The sequence below is a fragment of the Nyctibius grandis genome, chromosome 4, assembly GCF_013368605.1.
Source record: "Nyctibius grandis isolate bNycGra1 chromosome 4, bNycGra1.pri, whole genome shotgun sequence".
In the NCBI taxonomy this organism is placed as follows: Eukaryota; Metazoa; Chordata; class Aves; order Nyctibiiformes; family Nyctibiidae; genus Nyctibius; species Nyctibius grandis.
Genome location: NC_090661.1, coordinates 55,093,785 through 55,113,805, shown reverse-complemented (window position 1 = coordinate 55,113,805; position 20,021 = coordinate 55,093,785). Strand labels below are relative to the sequence as shown.

Genomic DNA, 20,021 nt, shown 5'->3' with positions numbered 1-20,021 from the left:
GCTGCAGTATGCAGACCTGTGCTAGTCTCAGCTGTCTGGAGCAGCTTTGGGCAGCCACAGTGCTGAACTGGAAAAGCAGAACAGTTGGGAGGTTTTTGTAAAGGACCTTGACCAGCACTATATGGCCACAAAGGAAAAACTTGATATTAGTTTCTAATGAAAAATATCTTCCTTGTTCTCATCCTAAACAAATGCATTGAATAATTATTTTTACGTAAGTAATTTATTTGCAGTGAGGAAAAAAACAATCTGAATGCTAAGTCTGTATCTCATAAACATTTTTAATTGACCGATTACAACAGGTATCAGTTAATCTGTCAATACAAAAATATTTGTAAGTTACAGTAGGAAAGACCATCTGGAATTGGTTTTGGTACCAGGGTTTTAGGTTCTATTCATGTGTTTTGAAGGAGATATTGCTAGAAAATGGCTGCTATTATGCCTGTTCCGCTAATCAAATATTTGAAGCTCTAGATTTTTAACTACACTTGTATGCATAATACTCATTTTTATATCAGCTAATTAATATGATGCTTTCTATGGAATGCTTAAAAATAATCTCTCATTTCAGTTACTTTTTATATTGTAATACATAAATTAATTTGAATGAAAATAAGTCACTTTATTTTTGTTTGTTCCTATAGGAAGACATAAAATCGTTAACGGCTCATGTAATTGAAAATTACTGGAAGGCACTGGAAGATGTAGATTATGTGCAGACATTCAAAGGACTGAAACTACGATTTGAGCAACAAAGGGAAAGACAAGATAACCCAAAACTTGACAGGTAGAATGCACTAAATGCTCTTATTAGTATATCAGTGCTTTAATTCTGTTTTGGAAATGTTGGTGGGTTGTTGTGTGATAGTTGGAAATGTAAATAATTTAGACTCCTGCTTGCATCTCAGGCATTGTGGAATTTACTTGATGAATAGTGTGATTTCCAGATGTGTTGCTTCAAATTCTTGATCAGCTTTCAGCTAACAGATCAGTTGCTGGACCCCTAGTAATAACGCTAAGTTGTCATATTCTAAACTTATGTACGCTACTGTAATGAGGCTGGAAGCCTATGAAGTATCTGAAGTTCATTTGCTTAAATAACAGATTCCCACTGTTTGATTTGAAAGATTGTTCAGTTGTGAATTATTCTGTGGATTTTTCCTTCAAAAATCCATATTAGATTTCCTTTTATTTTAGTTAGTTGTGGGAGTAGATACTTAGATAAGCTCTACCAAAGTGATTGAGAAATAGAATATACAAAGAAATTTTCAGAAGATGCTTGTTTGTCCCTGTTAGATTTGCTAATGGAGTAAAAAACGATCTGATGTAACACTTGCATTACTCATTCTGTTTGCCAGAGCAAAAGTTGCCTTCCTTAGTACACAGTTCCCTGAGGTTAAAAGGTTAGGGTATATAAAAATAGGAAATTTGGGACTCTTTACTCCATTTATTTTTGGCAAATGGTATTACTTTTATGTGTAGTTTCATTCAAACAAAATGGACTGCTTGTGTGAAGTTACTCTTTTAAGAATTGTTAGCAAAATCTGTTCTTGTTCTGTTGTCTTGAATTAGTTTGAAAACACATTAAAAAATTAATCCTGGTTAGTCATACTAGAACATCTTGAAATTTCAGACTTTAAGTTATTTTATTTCCTGGCACAAGATTTCTTAACCAATATTTAAATTTGGGACTTGTACAATTAAAATGAGAATGTAATCATAGATTTGTTTTAAAACGTTGAAGCACTTTCAAGAGTATGTGTGAGATGTGCAGTTTTGAGTACTAATGTTTTACAGGCGAGATGTTATTATTTTGGTTTGTGTCAGCTAAGCTTATCACTTAAATAGCTGTGAAATTCAAGCCTACGATTCTTACATTAATGCATGTGTTGGAAAGAACACCCAGCTGCTTCCCTCAGTAATTTTCATCCAGTATAGGAAGTAAAACATTAGTCTTGTCTTGGCTTAAGTTGAACTAAGTGATTGTGTATATATCTGTTTACACATTTTAGCAAAGAATAGTTCAGTGAGGAAGGAGGCTGAAAATTTTGTTGACATGGGCCACAAAAGTACTTAGAAGAATGCCACTTAAGTAATAGTTCTGCACTATTAGCAGAACTTTAATTTAAATGCAGTGTAAAATGATGCAGTATGTATGGATCCAGATGATAGTGTTGGCAAGCAAATTACTCAGAATTAGATTTATTTTTAAAAGTACATTTAGCCTTCTTATTTAATACCTTGTAATTTCCTAATTTTTCCCTTCTTTTTCCTGCAGTCAGTAATGCAAGACCTTTTCTCTAAATAGAATAAGCTCAGATTGTATTATTAACATTTTGATTCCAGTAACAGAGGCTTTATGAAAAACATTAAGCTTCAGACTTACATTGTGGCCAGTAAATTTTGAACAAGTGCTACAGAAAATTTGTCAAAGGTTTCATGCTTTTATTGGAAATTGACCGTTAGAATCAACGTCTAGCAATGAAAAGAGTGTTTTCAACCTCTCTTCCACTTCTCCTCCACCTGTTCTTCAGGGTGCCACATCACTCTCCCTCTCCTCCAAGACCATAATACTGCTTCTGTGAGAAGAAAGAAAAGGAAAGTGGAGCTGAGATAGACCAACAATAATAATAGATCAAATGGGGAGGGAGGAGTAGCACTTTGTTTCCAAGGCTCTGAAGAATGGAAAATACTGATAGTGACCAAAAATTGTAACAGGTGGATGTGGCAGAAAGAGATAGCTGTCTTCTTAATCTATCTATTTTAAACTAGAGTCACATTTAAGTTAGATTTTTGATGGTGGTGTTTTTTTTTCCTTTAACACACTGGACCCCAAATACTGATGAGTTATAAAGTGTTTTCAGAAAAAAAAGTCTATAATTTCTAAACTTTGTTTGACAACTTTTTATTTACCAGTGCAAATTGCTATACCAAGCCTGAATGCAAAACTTCAGTGACATTTATTAAAATTACTTTTCATAGTGCTGTTTGTAAGCTACAGAATTTTGGACGGATAGAGTAGTCTGAATGTGCTATTAGCAGACTTGTATTTTATTTGATTCTTTATAAAGAAAAATTTTTAATGATATTTGCATTGAAAATACAAAGATTCCCATTACAGAATGATTTGGTGGCATTTTTATTGCTCTACAATATTTGTACTGTAAGCTGTCACTGTAAATGTCGAGTAGAAGTTTTATTATTAATATGAGTTGGTTTTTGAATCAAAAGTTTTAAAACTTACTGTTCTGCAGCATGCGCTCCATTTTGAGAAACCATAGATACAGAAGGGATGCAAGGACCCTGGAGGATGAGGAGGAAATGTGGTTTAATACTGATGAAGATGATATGGAAGATGGAGAGGCAGTGGTGCCCCCTTCTGACAAAACTAAAAATGATGAAGATATTATGGACCCTATCAGTAAATTCATGGAAAGGAAAAAATGTAAGTGATGAGAAGAAGAATGCCATATGGCTTATGCAGAAGCCAGAACTTGTATTCTTTAATCCCACTGCAATGAAGGATTTCCATGTATTTATTCTGAAGTTCTTAGATTTTGAAATTGGGACACCAAGGTGGTAGACCACCCCTTCGTCTTTAAAAGCAGAACAATACAAAATATTGTTGTTGATTTCTTAAAGCATTTGAATGACAATCCTAGCTGATAGTCAAGTTTTCCTGTGTTTTATTCAGGTTTATAATTCAAAATTTTCAATGTAAATGTTCAGGTGATATCATTGGTAGAATAAAAGTGTTCATTTCTGGCCAATGACAAGAGCTGATAGGCAGTATAGGAGTATGAAAAAAAAAAAAGGTCTACAACGACTCACTTTACCAAGTTATACATAAAGTATTTTTACTTCTCCCACACAGTAAAGTGATTTGTAATTAAATGTTTCACTCCATAATATTGCTTTATTTTTGCTTTTTTTGTGTGTGTTTATTTTTTTCTCTCCAGTAAAAGAGAGTGAAGAAAAGGAAGTTCTTCTGAAAACTAACCTTTCAGGTCGTCAGAGCCCAAGTTTCAAGCTTTCCTTTTCCAGTGGTACAAAATCTAACCTTACCAGCCAGTCATCTGCAAGTAATCTGCCTGGATCCCCAGGGTCTCCCGGATCCCCAGGGTCCCCTGGGTCTCCAGGATCAGTTTCTAAAAGCACATCTCAGACGGCAGCTATTACAACTAAGGTAATTTTGAATGGGCCTAGGTTGACTTCATTGTTACAGACTAGGAATTTGCTTTAGCACCTCTCAGGTTTGCTTGAATTCTGACATGTTAAGCAGTAATGGACTGTCTGGTTTGTGTGTACTTCTTGTCTGGCCTTTAGCATTTTTAAGGAGATCTGACATGTATATAAAAAGGAGAAATAAAAGCTCTTTTAACACCCAGACTCTTAAAGTATGAAGCATACAACTAGCTACTGTTTGCAGCAATCTTTACTGTGAAATACAGACAACACTTCACTTTTGTTAAATTGCACAGGGATATTTGGCAGGTAGAAATATAGAAATACTTTGGAAACATTGCCAGATTTTGCCAGACTCCACAATGTCCCACCACCCTCATTGAGAATTTCTACTGTTGCCATTTTTAATATTGTTCAGAATGATATAACTGGCACATGTGAAAGAAATAGATTGTATTATGGAGGGATGGTTGCTGTAAGCCAAAAAGTAAAAAATTTTTAATATCCTAGCATGACTTTTTTACCATGTGATATAGCATCTGGTTTTGGGTTGGAACATATTGAAGTAGAAGAAGAAGGCCCATTTAAAAGAGTCAGTATAACTTGCAGTGAATATCCAAACCCAGCATTTTTAAATACATTTTAGGATGCTGTTGGATTTTAACAGATTTTTGGCTAAAACTCTATTTAAACCAAGTCAGGGAAATAGTATGACTGGTGTTTTCTCAGCACTGGGGGACAGATAAGGTAGTATTGGTACAGCGTAGTTCAGATAACGATAATTTACTTTCATAACAAGTGTTCCTATTGCTGAAAGGTCAGGTATGTGTCAGTTCTCAAGTAACCTTGGAATAACTGATTCGTCCTTGTTTTTTCATGCCACCATACTGCTTGTTCACCTAACTTCTAGTAAAGGCAAATGGGGTTTTAGGTTTTTTTCTTTCTTATAGTCAAACATGGCTTGAGAATTTGTGTTTGGATTGCCTTCTGTTGAAAACACCTGGAAGAGAAGAGTTTGGCTGATGGAAGCACTAAGTGACACTTCCTCTAAACCCTTCTGTGGAGGACAGGGAAGCAGATTTATTTCATATATGAAAAAAATAGTGTAGTTAGTGAAGCCTACCCCTACCAAGGAGTAGAATTGGCTTAGAATTTAGTTCAGGCTATTCTGTGTTTCTGCTGGAGGCTTGTTCTCTCTGAGACAGTACAATTCCTTGAATCTGAAATGGAGTCTTTATATATTGAGCATATTGAATACAGTATTGGCTCCAAAATTTCAAGTCATTGTGGCAAAAGAAGAATGGTCAGATTACACTGAATATGCAGTGCACTGAAAAACCATTCGTGGGTTCAGGCATAAGCTACCTTCTTTCAGTGTACCGTACACTGTCTACAAATGTGCCACAGTCGCAAACTAGAAACAGTGTTGAAATTGGGTATTTCAGTAATTATCTGATCCTGTTATTTTGTGTGTAGTATCCTCAGTGTTATGTTGTATGTGACTGTACAGAATGTGTGTAATTGTTTATTGAGTTGTATTTTGGTATACAGTTGGCTGAAATTTTCTGGTTTGGACGCCTATCATTAGACACCTGAATAAGTAATATGGTCTTCGAGTAAAGTACCAGTAACTGCCACTGTAGTCAAATGCTGGTTAAGCTTCAGAAATGGCAATGTACTGTACTTAGAGGAAGTTTTTGAAGTTCATGCCACTTCTTCATGGGTCCAGAGATGCCTAATCTTAAAAACTGTGGTTATTTGCAATATAAGGGAGTTTTAAATATTACTAGATATGCTTTCATTTTCAGTTACCAAGTACTTTAAATTTTGTAACCTGTACACATCACTCAAGTATATAATACAAAAAATTATTTTAAGTTACTACACATTTAAACTAGCTTTTGTGAAGACAGACTGTGTTCTAAAAGTATCATAATTCAAACTGAATGATATTTGTTTCTGAAGTGCATCCAGATTGCTTGTTGCTGCAGTCAGCTATGCTCAGTAAAAAAAAAATTTACATCTTTACAGATAGAGCTGTAGATTTTTTTATTTTCTTAAATTTCACCTGGAAATATTTCTGTCCAGTTGGGTAGGTAAAACCCCATTTTGGATTTATTTATTTAAACATTTTTCAGACAGTGTCATTTTCATTCATACTGAAGGATTTCTTTTTGCTCTGCTTCATTTTATTCAAAACTTCATGAATCATTATGCTTATGGCAATATTCTGTGCAAACATCATTTTCCAATACAAACATAAAGTATCAACATGCAAACATTTTCTTAATTGTAGTAATTGTGTCTATCTTTCTAGGGAGGCCTCGTTGGGCTTGTGGATTATCCTGATGATGATGAAGAGGATGATGAAGATGAAGATAAGGAGGAAACTTTACCTTTGTCAAAGAAAGCAAAGCTTGAGTCATCATAATGGCAACTGCTGAAGAACATTATCAGTTGGGGGAAGGCTATTTTTTCCAAAAACAAAACAAACCCACAGCAAAGCAGCAATCTTCTGTGAATTACTGTGTGTGACACAGATCAACCTATACAAACGGATTTCTGCCATTCAAGTGCCAATTCAAAGGAGCAGAAGAAGGGGAAATACTTCGTTTAGGGGAAAGACTTACACCTTTGATCTCTCCAGCTTGGACCACACATTGCCCTTTTCTCAGGGAAGGAAATGGAAAACAAAACAAACAAACAAAAGCCAACAGGGCAGGAGTTTTGTTAGTGGAACTCTGGATTGGCTGGTCAGTTGCTACAATCAGAATATGCTTTCTTGGACCATGTATGAGACTTCTGAAGAAAAGGCAAGGCAGTTTTTGCCATAATTCTTTACTAGTTAAGAATGCCAGCAGTTTCTTTGTATAAAAGAGACCTGCCTTTGAAATCGTACATTCTGAACATTTTAGTCAAGCTACAACAGGTTTTAAAAACCTCTACGGGGGAGGGCTGAATATAAAGTTTCCTTTTTTTTTTAATCTGTTCCCTTTGCCCTTTGCAGAATTTTTTTTTTGGAGGTGGGGGATTTGTTTGTCCCTTCTTGATTAAAGATTGAGTGGAATTCTAGATGTGGTCACTTTTGTGTCATAATTTTTTTGCCCCCCTGAGTGTATGCTTAGTTGTTGAGTATATATTTGGGACCATTAAAATTTTTTGATGTAATATAATCTCACTGTTGTGCTGGTACCTGTTTCACCCAGTGTAATTTTGTTTTGCATCACAGTTCTTAATATGTTTAGGATTTTATGGAAGATGGTATAGTTTTTATTGGAAAAAAAAGAAATAATCTTACCACAATGTGCATAAAAGCAATACTATTTTGTGACTAAATATTTTATATTAAATTTTACATCAGCAACTGTCTTGAGAAAAAATTCAGGGAATAGGATGGAATCAAAAAATTGAAACCTATAGATATGAAATTAGTATTCCAAAGAGACTTCGAAATTTCATAACTGAGAACAATGATGGTAGACTTAACTCATCAAAATGCAAGATGGATGATTTAGGAATACCAATATATTGACTCATTTGACTTAGAAAAATAAAAAAGAAATAATTAAAGCTGAAGGAAAACGGCATTAGTGGTGTTTTTTTAAAACCTCTGATTCCCTTTGGAATACCAGTTTTACTGAATTAAAGATGGTTGTAGAATAAACTCTTTACAAGGATGCCATCTTTTGAAATTTATTCTAATACTTGATTGAAAAACAGCAATTAAACTGTGGGTCTAACTCAATGACTACATTCTTTCCCCTTTCTAAATAATCTTAGTTATTAATTGGAAACTAAATGTTATATCCTGCTTCCTTATTGCTTTTACAGAAGATGGCTTTGATTGCACAGCAGTGCTTCCTGTGAAGGGGGTTTATTCAGTTCCTTTGCAAACAAGAGGCCCCTTCTTACACATATTTTCAAGAGTTGATTTCCTTTTGGACATTGAAAGCACCGATGTTGCAACAATTGTGATGTTACATATTAACGTATCGCGTACAAATAGAAATAAGAGAAATGAAAATCTGAGGCTGGATCATACGTGATCACACCCAAGTGTAGATTAGCACTTTGTTTCTGAAAATTGTGGGTTGCATGGCAGATTCTATGCTAACTACAAACGTCAAAGCTTTTGCGCTTGGACTTTATTAATATATATGAGTCATTTCAGGTTTAAATGAGTGTGTGTTAGGGAAAAACAATTAGCCATCTCTTTTCCTCAAAAAGTTCTTTGAAATCACTTTCCAGGGTTGAGCAGACATCATGACAAGGAAATCTGTAATTTTCTTAATTAGCCTGAATTTGAATCCTTCCCAATCTGTCAGAATTTCCTTGAGCATAAAGCTCTCAAAATTTATCCTTATAGTCGTCTTCATGTCCTCCAGGCTATATCTCAGCAAGTCATTCTTCTGAGTTGGTTGAAGGAACATTTTTTGTTTATTTTTTTGTGTTCTTTCAGCTACTGAGTGCTTGATCTTTTGGTGTTTATCATAGAATCATAGAATGGTTTGTGTTGGAAGGGACCTTAAAGATCATCTAGTTCCAACTCCCCTGCCATGGGCAGGGACACCCTCCACTAGACCAGGTTGCTCAAAGCCCCATCCAGCCTAGCCTTGAATACTTCCAGGGGAGGGTTTGATGCTGTAGTCTTCTAAACTTTGAGATACTTTCACAATACTTGTAGGAAGCTTGGATTTTGGACTTTCAGTACTTGAAGCATTACATTTAACAGAAGTAGTACTGTCCTTAAGTTACTGGGTTTGGTCAAAATAGTAATGGAAGTAGGAATATTTTTGAACTTTTTATATTTTTATGAAGCTCTAAAGGACTGGTGAAATGTTAAGCTGCATATCTTTTAATGCTGTCTAACTTGTAGTTAGATGGGTAGTTGTCTTCCCAGAGATCTCATGCTTGTGGCCTGACAGGACATGTCTACACTTAGATGATGCATTCATGGAAGTTGGAAGCAGTCAGGAAGTAGTCAGTAGCACTGCGGACAGTGATGGGTATGCTCTTGCCCAGTGACTTTCACTTTTGTATTCATGGAAATTTTGAAATATATTTCAGGAGAAAAAGGAAATAGTGGGATTGTAAGAAGTGGTGGATATTAAAAAAAAAATGTGGGTATGAGTTAAGAGATGGAAAAAATTATGTTAAGAAACAGTTCCATTCTAGATCTTTCTCTGGGCTGATGGGGTTTTTTTTATTCCTAGTTTTAATACCATTTGTCCGCATCCCAAGAGAGCTGCGTGTATATTGTATTAAATACGGCTCAGTCATCTTAATTGCGTTTTAACTGTATCCTTAAGTATGGTTTACAGGGGAGACCCTTAAGTATCATACAGGCAAGATACAACATGCTTGGATGATCAGTACAGGCCCCTATATTTCTTCAGTTATAGAGTACCTGGTCCTCCAAGGAAGCACACCTTTACACTAATGAGAGTAATTCCAGGTAATCTGGAATGCCTCCAGATTTTCTTCCACTGTACACAGAGGGCGACTGTTTTCAGTGCTTTCGGTTTTCAGACTGCACGTCACTGAAAAATAGATCTCCTATGTCATGAGGGTGGAAGGATCTGAAAGCTGGTGTATCTAACACTAAGTTGCCTCTAAAATGTACCTGTCTGTAATATACCTACTTGGTAAACAAGGTCAGGCTGTTCATCCACTTCTTGTAGCCCACCCAGATGAGAAGTCATGTTGTCATGGAACTACATCCACTTCTTGTAGCCCACCCAGATGAGAAGTCATGTTGTCATGGAACTAAGTGTCAGGTAGGCCCAATCCTTTTAACATACCAAGGATTAAACTGTTCAGATCTGTTTTGGCTGTGTTTTTACATCTCTGCAAAGTTTAGAAACTGTTTAATTAGATAACTGAGAGGAGTCTCTTATATTGCTGTTGTGTGGCTGCATTAGGGAATTAGCTACCTTTCAGCCCAGCACAAGTTACACCGGTTGCCTTGCTAAATTATGTTTCCTAGCATCTGTAAAGTGGGCGTAGTTCAGCCTTACCTTTATCAACCATTTTACAGCTGCAGAGTCATCCTGGAGTAGTGCTGTCTGGGCTAGTACTGCAGTTCCCCTGCCTTGAGGATATCGAGACCCATTCCAGGTAAGCTGTGAAAGTAGGAGACCAGATAGGTTACTGCTTGGGCTCACCCTCACCGTAAGTGTAAAACCAGGCAAGCACTCAAAGAAGAGGAGTTGCCACCAACTAGAGTTTTTCAAGATAAGTTGTCTGTATGCATGTTCTTCACCTGCTCCTACTGCTTTCTCTTTTTGGAGTCCAGAAGAAATGAAGGTATATACAGCTTACAGTTCAGTTCAGAAAGGAGGCAGGGCATGCTGCAAATACAGCAAAACTTTCTGTGAAAGGATTTATAATGCCGGCTTTCAACCATAGCCACACTTTAAAGTCTGCTATTCATGCAAGGGAGGCATAACTTACTGTATTTTCATAGGTGGCTGGCTATCTGGCGAGCTGATACCTCGATTTAATATTGCTGTAGTTGCAATCACATTAATTGGAGCGTGTAAATCTTGTGGGTTTTTTATATAATTAATAAAACTATGCAAAACTGAAATGAAACCCTGCAGACTGCTGAAAAAAAGGCAATCTAAAAAAGGGAGAGGGAGAGGTGGTGTTCTGTATGCCAGTTGTATTTATGAACTATGTAAAAATAATATATAAGCCAGTGGATCATATTAAAAAAGTAGGTAGAATGCTACTGGCAAATGACTGCAATAGCTACTGATTTACAGTGATTTAGGACCTATGCCGGTAGCCTCGCTGCGCTCTGTTGCATCTTCCAGAGCTGTATGTGTCTGTCTCAGAACTTCTCTGAAATGGCTCAGTGTGAACAACTGTTTGTGGTTTAGGTTGAGACCTGGAAATTACTTGGTATAGGGTGGAATTATGCTCACAAAATATGCATCTGTAATACAGACAGGATGTTTTAGGCTGAATAACGTTGATTTTGATACTGCACTTGTAAGCAACTTTAAATTACATGCATAAAGATACTGTATGTGGGCTGCCCACCTAAAAGGGTTCAGAAGTATTCAGTAGTCGTGTGTATCACTGTTTGTTAGCATTGCTTCTGGAAGTACGTGCGTACCAGAGCCCTTACGTTATGCTCATGAGTTTTCAGACAAGGCTAGACCTTTCTCTTATGTTTCAGTTGTACACTTTATCGGCTGAAACCTTGGAAATTTGATTTCAAAGTGTGCTTATCTCAGTAAGGCTTATTTTAAACCTGCTGATGTTGAGTGGCCTTTTGACAGCTGTGGTGTTCAGGTGGGAGGTTGATGCAGTTAGGTTGCAGAGTTCAGTACAGTCTTCCATCCCTCTGGTGAGGCCAGAGACAGCAGCACTGTACCTTCACTCTGGCACTGAATTGGTGTTGAATGGTCAAGGATCCCTGGAGGACGCGCTGATCAGGGATGTGCAATTTGTTAATCTCTGATCAATGTCGTGACTAGGGATGTGGAGGTAACTGGAAGCAGCTCCTGAGGAACCGATTCACAGGAGTCTATGCTAACAACAAAAGTCTATGCTAACAACAATGAACATTTGGGAGAAACTTCAGAAAACCCTGCATTTCCAGTCTGCTTCTACACATCTGAAAACGGTGTTAAGTTAGATCATCTTATCCTGAAAAAAGCTTGTTTCCTTCCGATGCCTCCCCCCACCTCCACAATTCCCCCAAAACAGAAGTGACCCTCTGCTGCCATCAGTTGGGATTTTGTAGACTAGCCAGGAGAGCTGGAAGCTGCAATTCTTACTGAAGAAATAACTGCTGATTAAAACCAACAACAGAGCACAGCTTTTAGCATGTTTGAGTTTAGCCTCAAAATGGAGATAAATCTTTTACCTCTTCAAGGTCTAGATTACCTGCAGTAAGAAACAAGGAAGATGTAAATGTTTGTTTTTCATGGGCAGGAGAACTAAGTACCAAATTTCCATAGACTGTGGAAAATGAACTCCTTTTTCTTTAAGGAAAGGATGAACGGGCTACTGGTGATGAATAAAAACTAGCCAAAGAAAGCCATGTGGTTGCCAGAGTGCCCTTGGAAGCCTCTTGCAGAGCTCTGAAAACAGCCAGCTACAGACGGCTGTGATGGCAGGAAGAAAATCTGGCTATTGAAATCCAGAATACGAGAAGACAGAGATGTCACATTCGGCATATTATAACTGAAGGCATAAAACTGCTCACCAGAAGAGCAAAGCATCTCACTCGACAAGACCTGAATTTGTGGTTCACTGGCATCTTTGGGGAGTCCTTACAGTTACCTATTACAAATGTAAAAGCAAGCTTCAGCTTGCCTGTCCTCCTCCAGAGCCATACCAGGCAATTAAAGAACTTTGCAAGCTGTATGTGTGATGTCGATAGCTAAACCATTCACATCACCACCTCATCTATTCCTAGACATTATCCAGACATTCAAAAGGCAGTCTACTGTATCACAATGTAGCCCACCTCTTAATAACTGCTTAGTTGATAGACCTTTCCCACTGAGCATCAAGGCTTCCTCTACTGCAGTAATAATACACCATGGCTGGTTTAGGGTGCTGCTAATATGCAAATGTCTGGCAGCTTGCAGTATCCTACAGGCCTTTGTAAAGTATTAGCAAAGTATGGCTAGATGGCTGAGATAGATCAGATATGACACTGTGTACAGAGTAGGGAATACAATCACTACATGTGTCTGATATCTCTCTGTGCTTTTTGGACACCCCAGCTACTACTACATCAAGTAGTGAGAGAACTGAGATACGCTGATTGATAATCTGCCTACAGGTCTCGCATCAGAGTATGAGGACAGGCAAGAGGCATGTACAGCTGAGGAAGAGAATGGTTTTTGAACAGTAGCGTCACCAAAGTAGAGTCCTTGTATGCTCTACAGTGAGTTTACAGTCACTACGGCATCTGTGAAACACAGGTGTTATAATTCAAATAACAGTTTTCTGTAATTGAAAAATAATCTCACTTCTAAGAGAGTGAGCCAAGCCAGGTGATTTAAAGTCAGTTTCTGTTCACAGTGACCTCTAAATAAGATTAAACTTCTACGTAATTCAACTAGAATCAAAGCCACCTTCTGTGTTTCAGCACATTAAGTCAATGCACGAAACATAAACCACTTATCACTGATTTTTACCATATTATTGTAAAACAGCTACCTCTAACTCCCTTCTTTGGGCTTATCACTGGACAACCTCAGTTTTGTGCCTTCTGTCACAATGCCTCAAAACTGGAGTCTTTAATTTCATTAGTTCCTCAAATTCTTAAAATTCTTCCCGCGTCTGTCTGACTCGCACACAGAAGTGAATTTGGGGCGCTGTTTGAGCAGGTAGCACAGACACAAATTTCCCCATTCCCCACTGTTCTAAGAAATGGTTCTCCTCTTGGTAGATATCTGAGGTGATGGTCCCAGCCCTACCACCATCTACCTCCCTGCTGAGGCTTTGTTAACTTCTCCTTGGGGTGGTTTCCTTGCACGTGAATTTACACTTTTCTTCAGCTCTAACCAGCCTAAGTACTTTCCAAAACCGCTTATAAAATCTTTGGTTGTGCTTGCCTGTTATTTTTACCTAGCCCCCAATGTCATCAATATAGATATTGATGCACTTGTATAACTAAAACACCGAAACAGCAGTCTAAAGAATGAACAATTCCCTAAAGTGTTGGATCTTCAAAATCACGTTCTGTTTTTCTAAGGACATTTGCTGGTGATGATTGATAGGAATTGATAGATATTAAATCTTTAACATAATCAAAAGATGTTCCATTTGATAGATCTTTCTATACTTCCCTTTTTCCCTTTAGAGAGGCCAGTAACAGCCCCTAGCGTGGTCCTATTGGTTCTTCTACTCATCTCGTGATTCCCAGTAACGCTGCTGGCGTAGTTCCTCTTTTACCTCCTGCCACAGAGAGAGAAACTGAGGAACAAACATGGCAATCATCGGCCTTGGTTATGTTCTGTGCCTTGATGAGAACCCAAGCTTTTGGATAACATCCCCAAGCCTTTACGCAATTATTTTGGTCCTTGCCTCTTCAGTATTCACCTTCTCAACAGACCAGGCCCTATCGTGCCTTTAAAAGCTACAAAACAGCTTCCCCTCCCTGCTGCTGCATCAAATGACACCTTTTCTGATTCGCCAGACGTGTAGTTCCCACAGTCCTGTACCCGAGCTCACCACTTTAGATCACCACAACCAGCCTTTGTTTCTAGCACCTATTTAGCTTATGAGTCTAACAAATTAATTTGTTCTCTTTTCTTTCAGGCTGATGAGCACTCCTCTGCTGCTGTGGCACTCGTTACTTCTCTGAAGGATTCAAGTCAAGGAGGTTACACCATCATTCCTATCTGCCTGGGATGCGAGTACTCTGCCCTTGCTTTCAAGTTTATGCAAAGAGCTATAAACCACTGCTGCTCCTTCATCTTCTTCCCATATCTTTTGCTCAGTAATAACTTTAAAGTTTTTCTCATGTATTTGACTGTGTTTATCCTCTGTGGACTCAGATGTTTATGAGATATTCTGCCCAAACTCTCTCTCTTTGTATTTTATATTCTGTATTATGTTAATCTTGTTGGGAGCCTAAGCAGCTGGCTTAAATTTCAGCACTGAATGAATATCCCGCCCTGTATCAAAGGTTAATGCTAGGTTTTCTGGGAGTTTCTTTCTGAATGTTTTCTTTCAGATACCAGCCACAGAGACTCTGTAAATCACCAGCATCCCCCCCGCATTCAGATTGATCTAAGGCACATAAGCAAATACTTCTGGGTTTTTGTTTGTGTTTTGGTAGCACATAACAGTTCTGTTTCTTTTTATTTTCATTCAGATTTCTCTAACACAGTTTCTTTACCCCCTTTGTTCAAACAAAATGAACAATATTGAAAACAGCATTTCAGAACTGGGTATCGGGAGGAGCAAAGCTATCTTCTGGCCACCTTCTTTCTTTCCTGGCACCCATTGTTTACAGCTCCAGAGTCCATTTAAAGTAAACTTGCTTCATAGCAGAGAAGTTGGTGGATGAACAGTAAAGTCATATTTACAAGAAAGCTGCTTAACAACAGTCCCAAGCAAAGGAGGAGAAAAAGCCCTTTCCTGATTATCATGAGTTTAACTCGTGTAACTTTGAAAATTCTGTTATTCCCATCCCTCGGCAACTTACACTTCGGACAGCAGATGAATGGTGGAGCTTTGTTGATGGTTGTAACCGTTGCTAGGGGACAGTCTGAGGGAGGTGAATCATGCCATTTACAGTCAGCCTAAGGGAACATTTGGAAATGCTTGAGCTTAGAAATTGCCTTCTGTGGACTGTGTTGCTGAGAGTGGAGAGCTTTGTGGCTGCAAAGAGTGCTTTAGAAACACACAGGATGATAACAGAGGCATTAAACATCCTGGTGTCTTTAGCTGCTTGTACCTTTGTATGTGGTTTAAAACGTTGTTCTGGTGCTTCTTCCTTCTTTGATAATTATGGTTTTAGTTAAAAGCTGACCATGTGCGAATGGTATGAAAAGAAAGTTGTTGCAAATCACATTAAAATTAAATATTACAAATGTTTGTAATTTCTTTACTGTAAGAAGCATGGTTTCCAAATGCAATAGCACGTACATATCTGGATCTGAACTTTCTTGGATTTATTCACAGGTGTTTATTTGATTTTCTTGGACATATTCACAGGCATTTATTTTGTTTTGTCTGCTGTGGGAAGGCGGCAGCTTCAGGTACCACCAGAAATGAGAACCTGACCTGTAGTAGGCAGGTGAGGTTTTACAAGCTACATCTTTGGTGAAACACAAGGTGGGTAAATAAAAGTGCTCGTACTATAAATGCTAAGTCACAGTTGGAGAGAACACAGAGGAAGCAGCGCACACCTTGCTGGGGCTGACAGGTATGGCACAGAATTACCAAGGATTAAAAACCCAGCATAGGCAGTTCGGGGGTCTGAGAGCCAGGGTGTGTGTTTTGCCCAAGGCAGGCAGAGTCCTGCGCTGTGTACCCAGGGCTGAACTTTGCCGGACTCCAGGGCAAGCCTGGTCTTGTTCCTCTTCAGGTCGGCAGGGTTTTACCAACACGCAGTGCTCGTGTGTGGCCAGCTTGAAGTTTGCAGCTCAAGAGAGCAGGGGGGCTCGGGGGCTTCGGCAGACCCCCGGTTCAGCATTTCTCTGCGTGTCTCCCACGGTGGTTCAGCTCTTCGCTCCTCAGCTGCGGGCTCTAGGCCCTCGCAGCACTTCGATTCCCCTTGTCATGCGTGGGGAAGGAGTTTAACAGTATTTTACACGCCACACCAGTGGTACCGCTTTTCAAAACAAGGCGAGCGTTATTTCCTACTGTTGTTTTGCTTCCAGCACCAGAGGCGAGAGCGCAGCCGCCCGCCAGACCCTCAGCGCCCCGTTCCCGCCCTCCGCCCCGGCCCGGCCCGGGCGGGACGCGCCGCCTGCGCCGCCGGCCGCTACCGGCAGAGGGCGCCCGGCGCCCGCCCGCCGCCCCCACGGCGGCCGCAGCCCCAACCCCATCCCCGTCCCCATCGCCGCTGCTTCTGCGGCTGCATCTCCAGCACCCGCTGTGCTACTGCTGGAGGCCAAATACTTTCTGTAACACAGGCAGTACCCTCGAATAACGTGCGAGCACTTGGCACCTCACAGCATCCCCGGGAAGATTTCCTGGGGAAGAAGCTTAGTGTGCGCTCCCTTTCAGTTCTCTCACTACTGGCAACACCTACATCAGACCATGCAACTGTTGCTTCATTTCATTCATGGAGGCTGAGGGGAGACCTTATTGCTGTCTACAAGCACCCGAAACGAGCTTGTAGCGAGGAGGGTGTTAGTCTCTTCTCCCAGGTAACAAGTGATAGGACGAGAGGAAATGGCCTCAGGTTGTGCCAGGGGAGGTTTAGATTGGATATCAGGAAAAAATTCTTCACCGAAAGGGTTGTCAAGCACTGCAACAGGCTGCCCAGGGAAGTGGTGAAGTCACTGTCCCTGGAGGGATTTAAAAGACGAGTAGATGTGGTGCTTAGGGACATGGTTTAGTGGTGGACTTGGTAGTGTTAGGTTTACGATTGGACTCGATGATCTTAAAGGTCCTTTCCAACCAAAATCATTCTATGATTCTGTCCTGGTTTGGCCCAAACCAGGCCAATTAAAGAAACCAAGGTCACTGCTAAATTCTTCACTGCTTACGAGTGAAGAGCCGAAGGGGGGTCGCACCTGCAGGGAGGAGCAGACAGGGCAGGTGACCCAAGATTGACCAACAAGGTATTCCATCCCATACACGTCATTCTCACTTTCCTATTTATCACTAACCCACTGCCTCCTGGAGGTGGGGCCCAGGAGGGAGGGGCCCTCCTGTCTTCCACTGATTGGTACCAGCTTTGCCAATTCTCCAGTTAAAAGCCTGCAGGTGTGATGGCAGGGAGAGCTACTGCATTTTCCCCTCTGCCCGTGCTGGGGGGAGCAACTCTGCCTGAGGAGGATTTCCAAGCTCTTGATCTTGGTTTTATATATATTTGTATATATTTGATTATTTATATTATTATTATACTCTTTTTCATTATTATAGTTTATTAAAACTGTTTTAACTTTCCAACCCATAAGTCTCTCTCCCTTTTCCCTTTCCCTTTGGGTGGGGGGGGGGGAGGGCTAACAGAGAGCATCTGCCACCAGGTTAATAGCCGGCCCAGCTTTAAACCGTGACAGATTCCTAGAGGGGTACTCCTACAAACAAGTTGCATCCAAGTTGTGAAAAGTAGGAAAGCATTCTTGCATTTGTATTCTGTCTTCTCTGAAGGGGACTATACATTTTTCAAATATTAAGCTATTTTTCTTTTGACTTTGTTTATTAACACACCTGTCCTCTGGTGTAAGTACTGCAGTAACAGCTTTAAAATTTTATTTAATGAAATCTGTTCACAAAACAGGAGATCATAAGGCTTCAAGAAGTTAAAGTATAGCAGTCCATCTCTCTGAAGTGTTGAGAAATTATTCACTATTCTTCTCTTTCTCTCCACCCCTGAGCAGGAGCTGTTACACTCAAAAGCATACCTATTTCTCCTTCCAGCTACAACAGATGGTTTCCTTGCAGACCTTCCTTCTTTCCAGGTTCAGAAACACTTGGACTACACCATTCGCACAATAAAAGGTTAGTTCAAGGATTTGTACCCTCCTGGTACATCCTCTCAAGAAACTTTGAGCGAAACAGCTGTACTAGTTTGTCAACAAGAGACAGTTCACATGGGCCAGGTCCAGCCAGCAACCAGGAGTTACCCTTCCTTGGTCTACAGGTTTGAGGATCAAAAATAAATCACATGTCTTAAATAGCATGTTCACCTGCTAATTTAGGGCCATTCCCCTGTAATATCATTTAGTAACTGCTTGCAAATTGCTCAGGTCCCTCAGGCAAAACAGGCGTGCCCCCCTCAGCCGACCCACAGGCACACGTAGACCCACCTCCCTTCCCAAAAACACGCATGGACGATTAAGTGGTTAATAACAAACAGCATTTCAGGTACGGTTTGCCTGACTGTATAAGATCCAAAATGTGTTTTGCGAGTTCAGTATGATCAAACAAGAAACAGGCAAAATGCATTAAGAAATGGCTGATGCAAAGACCGATAAATACCAGCGACAAAAGACCGCATCTGTGAAAATCAGAGCAAGCTGCCAAACACAACCCTAGCAAACCCCAACGTCGCTAGGTAACACCGCGCATGGTTCAACTTCATGGCTAAATTACTATTGCCTCAAAATCGGAAACTGTTATAAATAAAGCAGTAATCATCCAGATTACCTGCGATATATTTATTTTTTGTTCTAACCAACGACTGAATAAATTCTGCCCCGGCAGCAAAACAATTCCCACCCTTGGCAGCAGCACCGCTCCGCGACGGCTGCCCCCGCTCCGGCAGCACCGCGCCCGCCGTGCTGCGAGGCGCCGCAGCCCCGAGCAAACGCCGCCCCTCTCCGACCCGCTCACACCACCCATTTCGGCACCGTTCCCCCACAGCAGCGCCTGCCACGCCATGGCGCGCTGGGAACCAGCGCTGAGGAAGCGCCGTTTGCACCTTGCTCCAGTTTATTTCAAACGCGCACGCAACAGGTTGTGCCTCTCCTTTTTCGTGAAGTTTTTCCCTTTCAGGTTTTTGTGCTGCAATAAGGGGTTTATACTGCACGTTTTGAAGCACCTCTAAAACTGTCCTCGCCTGCTGAAGTACTTCATGGGTAGCTTCGCGCTTTTTAAAGCATAAACTTGACAACAGCGCGTTAGCGCTCCGCACTGGCTCTGCTCCCCCGCAGAGGAGGGCTCAGCTCCCCGCCACGGCCGCAGGCGGGCGCGCAGCTATCACCGCGCACGGCACTGTCCCAAAGCCGCCCCAGTCGCGGGCTGACCCCGCCGCGGGGTGCCTCGGTTCAACCGGGGGGAACGAGGCGCAGCCGCGGGGGGAGCGGGGCCGCCGCCCCTACCTCTTACCTCCCACCTCCTGGGCTCCGCGCCCCGCTGGGGCCGGCCGCCCAGGGCGGACAGACGCCGCCGCTGCCCCTCTCGCAAACTTTCGGCTGGGGGATGTGGCTGCCTGGAAGCCGGACGGCGGCGGGTGGGGGCGGCCGCTCCCGGGAGCCGCGACGGGAGAGCGAAGCCGAGGCGGGCACCGCACGCCACGGCAACCCCCGGCTCCGAACCGCGGCCCGCCCCCGCCCGCCCCCACCCCGCGGCCGCCCAGGGGCGCCGCCCATTGGCCGGCGCCGACCCTCTCCGTGCCTCTCATTTGCGGTGGGCCGTGCCCGTCATGGTGCTGCCGCGGCCCGGGTCTAATTGCCGGGGCA

General features: G+C 41.1%; 1 protein-coding gene and 1 long non-coding RNA gene across 3 annotated transcripts in view; one reads left to right on the top strand and one right to left on the bottom strand.

The window, feature by feature from the left end:
• Positions 1-15,726, top strand: part of PPP4R3A (protein phosphatase 4 regulatory subunit 3A) — a 54,297-nt gene extending 38,571 nt beyond the window's left edge. Inside the window, exons 12-16 of one of the 2 annotated variants that reach the window (XR_011047908.1) lie at positions 645-787; positions 3,255-3,445; positions 3,960-4,186; positions 6,503-6,998; positions 14,476-15,726. Coding sequence is in view for 1 of the 2 variants with exons in the window: in XM_068397502.1 (XP_068253603.1) it covers positions 645-787; positions 3,255-3,445; positions 3,960-4,186; positions 6,503-6,616 (675 nt within the window). In the remaining variant the exon portion in view is untranslated. Of the gene's footprint in view, positions 1-644; positions 788-3,254; positions 3,446-3,959; positions 4,187-6,502; positions 7,832-14,475 lie in introns of those variants that run through there. The other variant, XM_068397502.1, reaches the window with a different exon arrangement.
• On the bottom strand, positions 266-19,877 carry LOC137661852 (uncharacterized). Its single transcript, XR_011047909.1, has 3 exons — positions 19,669-19,877; positions 10,203-10,307; positions 266-2,579 (listed from the first exon to the last, which is right to left on the bottom strand). It is a non-coding gene; the product is annotated as an uncharacterized lncRNA (long non-coding RNA).
• Positions 19,878-20,021: the final 144 nt, after the last annotated feature.